This window comes from Lutjanus erythropterus, chromosome 8, assembly GCF_056507025.1.
Source record: "Lutjanus erythropterus isolate fLutEry1 chromosome 8, fLutEry1.hap2, whole genome shotgun sequence".
Taxonomy (NCBI): domain Eukaryota; kingdom Metazoa; phylum Chordata; class Actinopteri; order Lutjaniformes; family Lutjanidae; genus Lutjanus; species Lutjanus erythropterus.
The window spans coordinates 21,517,893-21,530,670 of NC_139324.1; the positions used below are offsets into that span (position 1 = coordinate 21,517,893).

The window sequence follows — 12,778 nt, forward strand, 5'->3', positions numbered from 1 at the left end:
CTAGAAATAGTCCTTGATGTATTTTTAATACTTGAGTAGCAGTCTGCTCTACCACTTCGAAAATTTAACACTACTTTCTATGAAGTTCATGTCTAGAATGCGTTATAAGCACATTCATAAACATTATACATTTATAAGGCTTTATAAAACCTTGACAACTTGTAAGAGGGTTTATAAAATATTATAACACATATTGTATTTTGGCATTCATAATGCTTCATACCTCCATGCTAAAGTGACAACAGTGTTTGAAAGATGAATCTGAGTCCTGGGCTACACAGCACATTATAACTACCATAACATTAGCCAGTCATACAGACACAATAAGAACTACTCTAACTCATCACAGCAGTTCATAGTGTCTGAAATGGAGTAATGTCTTATAAACATTATACAAGTGCTAATAGCAGGGTTGTCACTTGACATCACAGAGTTATGATATGGCATATTATTGATCTTTATAAGACATTATTCCATTTCAGAAACTGCATCGGTATTTTGAACTACACTTGAAATTTAACTTATAAAATGGCAGCCTGTTTGAAATGTTTTGAGCAACACAATTCCTCCATCTATAAAGTTAAGGGACAGACTCAACTCAAATGAGTTTTATGACACATCATCTTTATTTCACTCTAGCTGATCTTTTAAAGGGTTAATGCCAGACAGTCTCTGTTTTTTCTTACTGTGCTGGTTTTTGGTTTTTGTTTTTTTTTTTTGTTTTTTTTTTCAAAAGAGGAGGAATTAGAGCTTTTCTGCCAAGCCAACATGAATCAGCTAACTACTATGTTTTGTTAACCTTTTTATGTTTTTGTTAACTTTTTAGCTAGCAAGCAAACAATATAATCATCGGTACAGAAGAACAGAAATACTTCTGTCCTCAGTGGTCTAAAATGTATCATGTCAAATGTCCTCAGTCTTCATATTCCAAAGCAAATGTCAAGATCAGAGTGACTCATTATTCATTTACAGGCTTTGTCCTTAATCCAGGGGGCATGGGGGATTTATCAGACTTTTTTTCAGATACGGTTGCATTTGGAATACTAGTAGCTATTAATGTATGGCTCATATTTATGCAGGCATGTTTCTTATTTTCTGTCTAACAGGTCCTCAGTTTGATGTTGACCTGGTTCTTGACAGGACCTGGCCAACTCAGGGTCAGCTAACAGATGACCTCAACAGATCTGGTACTCACAGCCCTCCCAGGCCTTCAGCTAGCCTTTTCTTCACAGGCTCATACTCATATCCTTCCCCATGGTCAGACTTATTTCCAAACCTTCTACAAAAGACAGCTGCATTTGTCAACATCGCAACCAACACATACCCATCCAAACAGATTGGTACTGTTGTAATTGGGATTTACTCTTGTTTTCTTGAGACAGCCTCCACCCGTGCCCCACTGCCTACCTCATAACTGTACCGCTGATGCATTAGCCTCAACAGGTGCTCTTTTCTGAAAGGATCACTAAGGTATATTTAGATTTTGAAACCTGAGAGCCCTGGCCTGTGATTGGCTGTGAAGGCCACATGATAACCTGGGTAGAAACCTCAGCTGTGTGCTGTCGCCCAGCGTTTCTCTGGAGGGAAGCTGGGGAGGCTTTGGCGGCTTGGGAGACCATTAAACTTTAATATAACTGGTAAGCAAAGAAAGGGAGAAAAAGCCCAAATATCCATATTTTCTACATCCTGCATGGCTTTCCATCTGCTTGGACTTTCATCATTTCCATCCTCTGCTTCCATCTGGATCCGAGAGGACAGCTGACTGAGGAATTAAAAGTTTGAAGGCTCTGCTGCACCTTCAAGGAGTAACTAAACAACCCAGAACTGCAAGACTCAAGCAAGATCAGACCAGGCCTACCTTTGGATATATCTGAAATTTCAGCAGCAGTCTGGCCATTTTGTCTTCTTTCCAAAATCTCAGCACCTGTCTGGCTATTTTGTCCTCGTACCTCAGCTATTCCACCTCTTTCTTCTTGTGGTTTTACAGAGAAAATTATGTTTTAATTCAAAGAGAGGGCAATCAAGTGCTAAAAAAAGGCAGTTAGTATGTCATCCTATATTTAACCTGCAGCCTCAGAAGGCATTGCATCTCCGTTTGCTAAACAGAGTCAACCAATCAGGCTGTGGCATTAGCTTACATGTCAAATAGCTGAAGCACTGTTGGGCAGCTGTCGCCAGCCTTCAGACGGGAGGCACAGTTTTTTGAACTGTGTTGTGGCAAGTGAGGGAGGAGGGGTGGCTGTCCGTCACACAGTCAAAGGCAGAGGCCTGTTATAATCCATGCTGTGTCTCACCTTCCTAATCTGCAGTTCTTCCATTGTAATTACTGTTTTACACTTGCTGCACAGTTTTTGAGGCATTTCACACATTTTCATTACTTTGTTTAGGACTGGGGCAAATCACAAAGTTGGACTATCAGTTTGAGACCCTAGTGGATGGCAAGTGAGGCTTCCTTACTGTCAGAAAATACTGCGGGAATCTTTCGCTGGTATGGCATGCACACTGGTTGAACATCAGTATGTTGGTGTTATGCTTTTCTAGAATGTTTTTGTTGTTTATTATTTTCTAATTTTGAATAGGGTAAATGGGTTCATCACCAGCATCCTAAAATGTCGCTGGTGCTTTTGTCCTTTGATCGCTTGCCTAAGCCCCAGTAAATGCTCTTTGACATTGTGATTTGGCACTAATGATACGACTTTCAAAATAACTCTGCTACACTTTTAAGTTGCGTGCTTCAGCAATAAGATATGTTTTCCTTTTTAAATCCAAACCTTGTTCATCCAGAGTGTAATGAATGAATGCCTGAAAATGTCCTCTGTGTTTTATGTAGATCCTCTAAAACCGTCCCAAAATGACGGAAATTGTGGAGGAATATGAGGAATATGAGGAGTTTGAGGAGGAGGAGGAGGAGATTGTGGAAGAGGTAAGTGGATGTCTTCTGACTGGGTTGTGTACAATAATTAATTGTAAAATACAAGTTTTTTTTCGTTTATTTTCATTACATATATTACACATATTATTCGCTTTGTTGTTTCCAGCCTAGATATGATTAAAACCTGAGATATAATTTAATTTGATTCTGCAGATTGAGATTATCTAAAGGATCTGCAGATCCTATGAATAGTTAAGTTAGTGACCCCCTCCAGTCAGCAGTTCATGGAACCAGTCGCCTATGTCTGCTGAGGGATCCTGTTTCAGATGGACACCCTCTGATGGGTTTTAAGTCCTGGATTACCCTTAACAGGCAACTATAAATCAAAACTATTTCAAACTTAAGATAGAATTTTTTACCGGGACATTTTCTGTTCTCTTATAAAGGTACACATACCATCTCCAGAGGCCCTGCCTTGTGAAAGACAGCCACACATTATACATGGAGTCTAGTGACGTAATCATTACTCAACTGTCAGATGCACAAGATAACGTCATTCATTTCCACAGATTCCAAATGACTTAACAACATTAATTTCATAGTATTTTTGAAGCAGGTCATATGTTATCTTCTTCAACATATCTAACCTATTGATGAACACATTTTCCAGCCTTGTAATGGTACCCAGATTATGATGGTATCCTTCCTGTGTAGCATAGATAGTGCAAGATTGGATTACATACAATTTGGGGGTGTGCCAGCTTCTGGAAGTGACCATTTTGTCTTTTGTTTCAAATGAACTGTAAATTTTTCATCTCATTTCGCACCAATCACATAATTTAGTGTTCATCAACAATCTCCAGTCACATTTGACTCCAGATTAAACCTCATATCCCCAAGATTTCAGGATGTTTTCATGCTGCATTATGTGTATAAATTACTGTGTTGCTGAAGGTCTCCGTGTCAGTGTCCAATGGAAGAGTGAAAACAGAAGGCTAACAGGTTAATCCCATATTTCCTGGTGAAATAGGATTAAAGTTAGCCTTGTATTTGTCCATACTTAATGTTGCTGATATCTTATAGGAGAGTCTGAATGACCAAGCAATCATTGTTGTCGTTTAACTCCCATATAACATATCAACTGTTTCAAACAGATTTACTATCTTTACTGCAAAGATGTAAATCGTTTGGGAGGCGGGACAGATGGATACCCTCAAAGTTCAATACACTCTGATTTCACGAGCACTTTCATCTACACTGTGGAGAAAAGTTGCATTGTTTTGATAAATGGTAAGACGGCTTCTTATTTAATCTACAGAATGGGGAGAAACATAGTGCTGCTCAGGTTGTATATGAAAATATGCACATAGTTAGAAATACAATACAGTTATTTAGAAAAGTTGAAGTTTTATTTAATCATGATCTACTTCATGAATCATTCTGATCATGAGCGTTTTCTTCTTATTAACTTAAAAATGACTGATGTCCTCAGGTCATTAAGGGGTGAAGTGTAGAGTTCTCTGTCTGGCATTCAGACAAATTTAGAAGAGGACATCTACGGCACATTGGCAGAGAGATGGAGTAGAGGGAGAAGGGAAGAGAGAGAGAGAGGGCAAATGAGACGAGCCACCGTGCTGTAAATCACACTCTGATGGCCTGGAGCTTGTTAACGTCACAGTGCTAGAAATTTGCTTAGGAGAGGTGGATGCATGGAAAAACCACCTGATGGGTGGCAGAGCGGTCGTATTTGCATTGCTTTGAAGGGATGTGTAATATCTGTGGTGGCTGAGTGTTTCATCTACACCTATGGTTCTCTCCTGTCTGTTAGATTTGGATATCGAAGCCTCTTACAAATGTTGATCAAAATGATTGAGATGTTCTTTCTCTCAGCTCTGGTTAGATTTCTGGTACATTTGAAGGATTACTGGTTAGCCTCCAAAGCCACATATCTCAAAATGTTCAACCTTATGTGACTGTAAATGTTTGACTGTGATGAATCTAAGTATAGGGAAGTGAAATTCAGGCAGGCTGTAAGTTAGACGGGCTATTCATGGAACAGTATGCTCTGTGTGCGAATGCTGTCAGTTACTGTAGTCTGAGGCGCTTCGAATGAAAAGAACAGTTTCCCCTTACATACGTGATTTATCCAAATTCTGAAAAAAGTCAAGTGAAAGGGATTTTTATTTGTGGTGCTCACAGCATTGAAGAATGTCATTTAATAAATTCAGCAACAACAGAGGTGAGAAATAACTAAGTAGAAATACTCTGTTACTGTACTTAAGTGTATTTTTCTGGATTTTACTAGTATTTATTTTTCTGACTTCCTATATTTTAATACAAATACCTGTACCTTCTGCTCTTTACATTTTCAAAAAGGCTTGTTACTTTTGTTTTAATACATTTTATTATTATGTGTCATTGCACACTACTCTCCCGACATCAAGATTATTTCAACCTAGATGGATGGGACAATAGCACATAAAAAAGACAGGTCCTTGGAGTATCAATTCGTGCAAGACAAAACAAGACAAAAACAACATAAAATAGAGCACAAAAAGAAATGGATAGAGAGTGAGACAAGATTGCGGAGAAAACACATCTAGAGAATCTTTCAGCTGCCTGTGAGAAACTTTTTATCACTGCAGGACAGACTTGTAGACACAAAAGGACACACCTGAATTCAAAGAACTTTTAGAAGCAGCTTCCGCTGAAGATGAACTGATTTGCACATTTGAGCAAAGATAGATATATAATTTTCTAAAATGTATTTTAAGTTAGAATGGGTTAAGGTCAATAGTCCCCAAATTATATTAATATGATGTGAGGTTCAGTTAGATTTACACAGAAACAGCTGGTAAAAATGTCCTTCAGAGGGTTATTTTTTACTTTTATACTTTGAGCACATTTCAGAGCCTGTACTTTTTCATTTTTACTCAAGTTAAGAAACTGAATCAATACTTCTGTTTTTACAAGAGCCCTTTTCCACACATATCTGCACTTCCACTTTAGTGAAGATTATGTGTATATTTGCCACTTCTGAACAGCAGAATCTCCTTCCAGAAACAGCACAATTATTTATCTGGATAATACTGTTAGTAGTTTTCTGTCTGTTGGAAGAAAACACTCACCAAAACATAAAGTGGCTATTGCTTGTTGCCTTTGTTGGTTGGGTGGGTTAGGTTTAAGTATGAAGAGTGATATGACAGGGTTAGGGTAAAAATATCAGGGAAAGCCAATCAGATGCAGAGCATGACTGATTATGACTTTGCCCTCCTGGGCAATGGTAACTGTAGCACTATGTGAAATAGTTCAAGCCCTAATAAATGGCTTTTTGCAAGATAAAATTGTGCATTTTAGAGTGCCCTTTTATTATTTGTGAACAAAATTTGATTTTTAGATTTTCTACTTCAACTCATGAAAAATTGGAGCAAAACAAAAGTGTTGCACACCTATATTTTTAAGTTTTTGTTTATAGTGTGTTCTTATTCAGTGTAACAAAGATATTCTTGTAAGGCGCTGTTGAAATTTTAAAATGCTATTCTTCAATTCAGCACAAATAAAATTTCATTCAATGTCACTATATTGAAGTAAAGGCAGAAAACTAAAGTTTTGTCTCAAAATGTTTTGAACTAAAACCAAAACTATCTACATGGCTAGATATTACCAGAGGTTCTATAAGTGAGAAAATCTGTTTTCTGTAATTTGGGTGAACCACTCCTTTAAACCTCTGTGTGAACAGGCATGGAGATTATGAAGCTGTCTAAACAGCTTGTGTACTGCTGTGTGCTGTAGCAACTGATAACAGGAAAATTGGTCGATGAATTAAAAAAAGAATAGAATTATTGTCATGTGAGCGCTTGGTGTTGGTGACATGGTCAAAGGGTCAGAGCGGTCAGGCTCACATAACACAGAGGTTATTAATGCTTCTCCTTCCACTGTATAACACAGGCTTCATGATACTGCAGTAACAATTCCAATACATTCACCTTTGAGGATTTCAGTGACACTATTTGAGGGGAAGGAATCAGTTTATCACAGGTTAGGACAAAGATCCCTTATGACAACGCTTTGCTTTCTGCAGTTCATGAACTGTTTGAGGGCATTAGACAGAACAGCTATGAATGTGATTCAGAGTAGAGCGATTTCCTACGAGGTTTACTGGGAGTGTCAGTGTCAGTAATTGATGAGCACCAGAGCTGGGGAAAAATCACCCTCAATCCAATAAAATTACTATGCTGTTTCTCCTATAACTTGTTCTGGCAGTTTTGAAACCCCAGAGTGTGTCCTATATTTGTAATATGTTGAGCAGATTACAACGATGACTCGCACTGAGACAAAGACTCAGTCCTTTCAGGTAAAGCACCTCCTCCCAAGGAACAGCAGTCTGTCAAACAGTACAAGATATCCCTCTCTTGTCTTGACAATGGTGCATCCCCCTCCTTGTCTGCATGCCTCCATGGATATTCTGCTCTCTGGTTATTTCATTGATGGCACAGAGTTATGTTAAAGGCTTTAAAGCTAATAACACCACTTGAAATCAGTTCAAAAGTTTGCATGAACATTTCTTTTTTGCAATCCTTCAGTTTAATTTGTCTTTTAAGGCAGTTAATTGATTTTTTTAATGTATTTCCCTGTGAATTTACCTCCCAAAAGCTGAGATACTGTAGCCCTCATGTATAAATGTTGCAGGTGTTGCATGCAGTGCCAAATGCTCATAGATACTGTAGATGTTACAGTTAATTCAGCGCTTTCCCTTTTACTGGTGTTGGTTTTGTTTGTCCTTCACTCAACCTTCATCCAGTCTGATCTCATTTCATAATCATGCCATTATCTTTACTATTTTAGTTCCATGTAGAATCTTTGACTCATTTATTCATATCCCTTTAAGTCTTGACTTGAATCCCTGAAGCTGACCCTTCCTAAGTCCTGCCCCATTTTGCCCTGTGCAATAACAGTTGAGCAAATGTGGTACCTCGGTCAACATTCTCCTTTTCTTGTAAAAGTGATCTATTGGGTCACATTTCAGATAAGCTAGTGTTAGCAAAACACTAGCTAATTAGGAAGCTAATTTCAGCAAAACTTTAAATAATTATTGATATAGATTAGCTAGCTAGTAAGCTAGTGTTTTGCTAACATTAGCAAATTTAAGATATGAATATATGTCGCTTTTACAGGTCCCACAGCAACATATTTTATCAATCAACAAAAATTGGTTTTCTTTTCAATATAGACAAGCCTAGCTCATGCTTTAAGGGCTGCAGGGGGACTTTTTGCTGCAGTACTGCAAGTTTCCACTGGAATAAATTGGAGACAATGCTGAGCAGTAATGCCCTAGATTTATATAATACAGCTAAGATTTAAGTACACAAAATAGGAAAGGAGAAAGTTGTCTGATGTACCAAGTTTGTCCAACTGTCATTGGAACACAGAGTGAAAAGGGATGGAACTTAAGAAGGGTCAGTTATTGAAGGTGAGTTATTAGAGTAATAGATGTTGCAAACTCACACAGATTAATATCAGCTGGGTAAGTAGCCTGTCTTCAACAACAATATAATCAACAAAATTGAATTCTACAATAGTTGATAAATATTTGTTAAAATGCTGTTCTTCTTGCCTGTGATGAAAGCCCTGTTGTAAGTGGAGGTAGTTTTACTCCATGGCCAGTATGTTTCCTGTAATTAAGGAGCCAAGGCCCCTGTGTTAGTTGGATATTTACCTCTAACTCTGTTCTCCTCCAGTCTGGCTTGCCCACCAGAAAAGTCAGGAAGAAGGTCAAGGTGGATACTTCCAAGTTCATGACTCCGTACCTGGCCCACAGCCAGAAGATGCTTGAGCAGTTCAGCCATGTAAGCAACAAATTTGGGTTTTGAGTCTAAATCAGTTCTCTTTTGTCTGCTTTAACGGTACATAGTTGTTTACATAGTAGTTTAATTAATTATTAAAAAAAAAGTCATTTGAATGTTTTTGTGACTTACTTTATTTAAGAATTTTTCATTGCAATGTATATCATGAATATTGACTCCTTGACAGAACAAGTACCGGCAAGCTTACGACTTGTCCAGAGGGACACCTCCTGCTAGCATCATTGACACTCCTGAAATGATTCGCATCAAGAAGGCCCAGGAGCAGCTCAGTGAGGTACAACTGAGGACAGCAAATCTAAATCTTATCTAAAGTTTAAGGGTGAGGGTTGGAAGGTTATGGGAATGGAGACTGCTGGTTTGAATCTGTAAAATGACTTAGATTAAACTATCATATTGTCAACAAAAGACTGAGTGTGACGGTATGAATGTAGAGCAGGTATGCTGAACAAACTCGTTGTGATGCTCTCTTTGGGTAAATTAAGGTGTGCAGAAAAGATGAAGAAACTCAATTGTTCAACCTTGATTTGATGCTTCTATAGTCATGAATAATAAGAAACTGCATGTATCATTATAAGGTTAAATACCGCATGGAGGGAAATAAGGCTCGGACAACAAGCTTGTATGATGGTGAGGCCAAAGAGGTCACCCACGTCAAGCATGTATCTGACCTGATCAGCAAGGTGAGTTACCTGAACAATATACCCATATTTAAAAATAATAATAATAATAATAATAATGCAATTTGAGTGTTTAACACCATGGTGTTGCCTTATCACTTACAGGTCCTGTACAGACAGAAGTGGGATGAGACCAAGGACAGGTACCTGCTGCCTCCTGATGCTCCTGAGTTGGTCCTGGCTGTGAAGAATGCTGCTAACTACAGCAAAGTAAGCACAATGTGGCATTAAAATACTGAATTCTATGTACAAAAAGAAGATTTCTTTTGCTGACATTAGAAAAACACCTGAGTGTATGTTTTGAAATAAAAAAATGTCTGGTATGCGTGGAGTAACTCATAACTTTACACCCTGTTCAGAAACTTTACACCGAGGCCTGGGATGAGGAGAAGACCATGTTCTACCCATACAGCGACAGCCCTGAGCTGCGCAGGGTGGCCAAGGCTCAGGAGGTTCTCAGTGATGTGAGTTGACTTTACTGAAAACATCCAGATTTAAACTTCAGTACATGAAAATTCATGTTATGCAACATTCAGATTCCAGACCTGTGTGTGGTTTAAATACTTGCAAGGTGAAAAATGCACACATACTGACTTTGCTGGCAGATTGACATTCAGCATCCATCACACAGACAAGCACATTTTCTCTGCCTTTATATTGCTCATTTCAGGGTCCAGTTGTTTGTGCTGAGTCAGACATATCATATGTAGCAATTTCCACTCACACTGCAGGCAATTAAAATGGTCATTTGTGTCCCTCCTTCTTTATGAACACAGCTGCGTTTAACCTTTTCTGCTGATGTAGGAAAATCACCAGTCAGTGTAGATATGATCTGTCTGAGGCAGACTGTGCACGAAGGTCAACTATTGATGTTGAAGAATTAACCACCTCAGTAAATTTCAACTCCTGCTGTGTGTGTGTGTGTGTGTGTGTGTGTGTGTGTGTGTGTGTGTGTGTGTGTGTGTGTGTGTGTGTGTACCCCCACAGATTCACTACAAGAAGGGTCATGATGAGCGCAAGGCAAAGTACACCTCTTTGGCTGATCCTCCTGAAATGGAGCTGGCCAAGAGAGCGGACACTCAGCGCAGTGATGTAAGCAGACCACTTTAAAACTGGCTATCAGACATATAATATAAGTGTAAAACAAATTTAAGAAACAAAGGAGAACAGAGGTAAACAAAGTTAGAAAAGTGGCTATTATAGCCTATATTAAAGAATCCATCATCATTGGAGATGTAAGAATATATCCAATATCATGATCAAAAATGTTTCAATACTGAACCGGACACTGATTAACTCTGCTGCGATATCACATGGTTAATTTTTTTTTCATTCTATTTTCTAAAAGAACTGCTGCTGACTGCTGCATTGTTTTTGTTTTGCAGTTGTACATAATAATTCAAAAATTCATTGCCAAAAACAATTCATGCCAATTTTTTGCACATGCTGCTTTTATTTTATTGTATTGAGAAAGGAAAGCAGTAGCATTTTGATAATTTTTTATTTAAACAAAAACACATCATATTTATTATGTGTTTAAGGACCTTAAGGATTAAGGATAAGGACTTTTTATGGGGGTATTATCATACCTTAGGTTTTTGGTATCATTATATCTCTCATCGTCCTAAATTATATGTGGAGTGTTTGGATTTGTTAGGAGTTCAAGGTTCAGTGTGTAAGATTTACAAGAATCAATTGGCAGAATATGGCAGAAATTTACTATAATATTCATTGTTATTGATTAGTGTACTAATCACCTGAAAATAAGAATTGTTGTATTTCCATTAGTTTAGAATGAGACATTTATATCTACAGAGCATGGGTCCTCTTCCATGAAGGCCGTCATGTTTTAAGGGCATATTTCTACAGTGGCCCAAAGTGGACAAACCAAACACTGACTCTCGTGAGGGTCTTTCATGTTTTTTGCGAGTTTCACAGCCACCTTAAGTTCTCCTGCACTCTTAGAAGGGGACACTGAGGTTTATATGCCACTACTTATCTTCTCCTCTCTTAAGGGTCAGTTAATATTCTTCAACTCAGGATGTGTCGTCATAGCACAGGAGAATAATAAACCTCTTGCTTCTCAGGAAAATTTTAGAGGCTCAACCTGCACTTTGCACAGTGCATCTACATGGAAACACAGCCCACTGTTCCCAACCAACCCTAAGCCACTGCTAGGAATAACTGGCCACCTGCTCTCTGATATTACTGGCCACGCTAAGCTGGAAGGGAGAGGCCAACAATAGACTGATGTTACAGGGATTCCAGTCATTCCTGATGTGTTTTATCAAACAGAATAGGAAGATATTCAATAAGGTCCTCTATCTTGTACATGTTATAACAAGATCTTTCATATGTAAAATACATCTTCTAATGTTGATTTTTGTTATTTTCCACAGCTTAAGTACAAGGAAGATTACAATAAAAACGTGAAGGGTCAGTGGTGCGAGACACCATACTTCGACGTGGCCACTGCCAGGGTGGCGATGGAGAACTTTAGCAACGTAAGAGTTTACAATTTCACGAGGAGTATTATTTTCATAAAGTTATTATTTTGGAATTTTTTGTGTCTTAACTGTTGTGTCGCTTCTCTTTTCAGAGGAGATACACGCAACATTATGAGGACATCAAAGACCAAATTTATTTCATGCAAACAGACACGCCCGTTTATGACACAAACAAGAAAGCTCGTATTGCTGCCAGCGAGGTAAGTACACACACACACACACACACACACAAAGGTATCAGGGTATGTTTATAGGTCCTATCTCATGTGGAAGATACGACAAAGAGCTGACCTATGTCTCAAAGCAGAGTGTGAGTCAACACACTGAATCCTCTCTGACGCAGGGATCAGACTGTTTTGTGCCTAGGTACACATGCACTGTGTGATCTACATTTGGTTCATTCTCAATCACAAACTGAGCGTGTAGTTTCAGTATTCCCACATAACAACATATAGGATTACGTGATGAGGCTTTTCAGTCCCTGTATACCTCATAGCCACCCACACACTCACACACAATGCAAACATGCGTCATCTTAGAAAGTGATACAGACATACGTGTTTCTCTACTATGTCTGACTGTACCAACGTCAGTATATCAACTGTGTGAATAAACCCTCTAACTCACACTATTCCCCATGTTTCTGGTTTTCAGGTCCAATACAAGAAGCAATACGAGAAGACGAAAGCACAGTCTGACTACAACACGCTCCCCGCCACAGAGAATCCTCTCCTCAGACAGCTCAGATATGCCGGCACCATTCTCAGTGATGTAGGTGCCTGACAGAAGACCACTACATAGAGATGAATGTCTGATCACAGCTGTCTACTCTAAGAAATAGTACAGTAGTACTGTAAC

General features: G+C 38.6%; 1 protein-coding gene across 1 annotated transcript in view; it reads left to right on the forward strand.

Moving 5' to 3' along the window:
* The first annotated feature begins 1,551 nt into the window (after positions 1-1,551).
* neb (nebulin) overlaps positions 1,552-12,778 on the forward strand; it is a 73,895-nt gene continuing 62,668 nt past the window's right edge. The window contains exons 1-13 of the mRNA XM_084724886.1: positions 1,552-1,637; positions 2,388-2,488; positions 2,831-2,923; positions 7,182-7,226; positions 8,611-8,718; positions 8,903-9,010; positions 9,312-9,416; positions 9,519-9,623; positions 9,773-9,877; positions 10,401-10,505; positions 11,813-11,917; positions 12,013-12,120; positions 12,575-12,691. Coding sequence (XP_084581012.1) covers positions 2,852-2,923; positions 7,182-7,226; positions 8,611-8,718; positions 8,903-9,010; positions 9,312-9,416; positions 9,519-9,623; positions 9,773-9,877; positions 10,401-10,505; positions 11,813-11,917; positions 12,013-12,120; positions 12,575-12,691 — 1,083 coding nt within the window. The 5' untranslated portion in view covers positions 1,552-1,637; positions 2,388-2,488; positions 2,831-2,851. The remainder of the gene's footprint in view (positions 1,638-2,387; positions 2,489-2,830; positions 2,924-7,181; positions 7,227-8,610; positions 8,719-8,902; positions 9,011-9,311; positions 9,417-9,518; positions 9,624-9,772; positions 9,878-10,400; positions 10,506-11,812; positions 11,918-12,012; positions 12,121-12,574; positions 12,692-12,778) is intronic.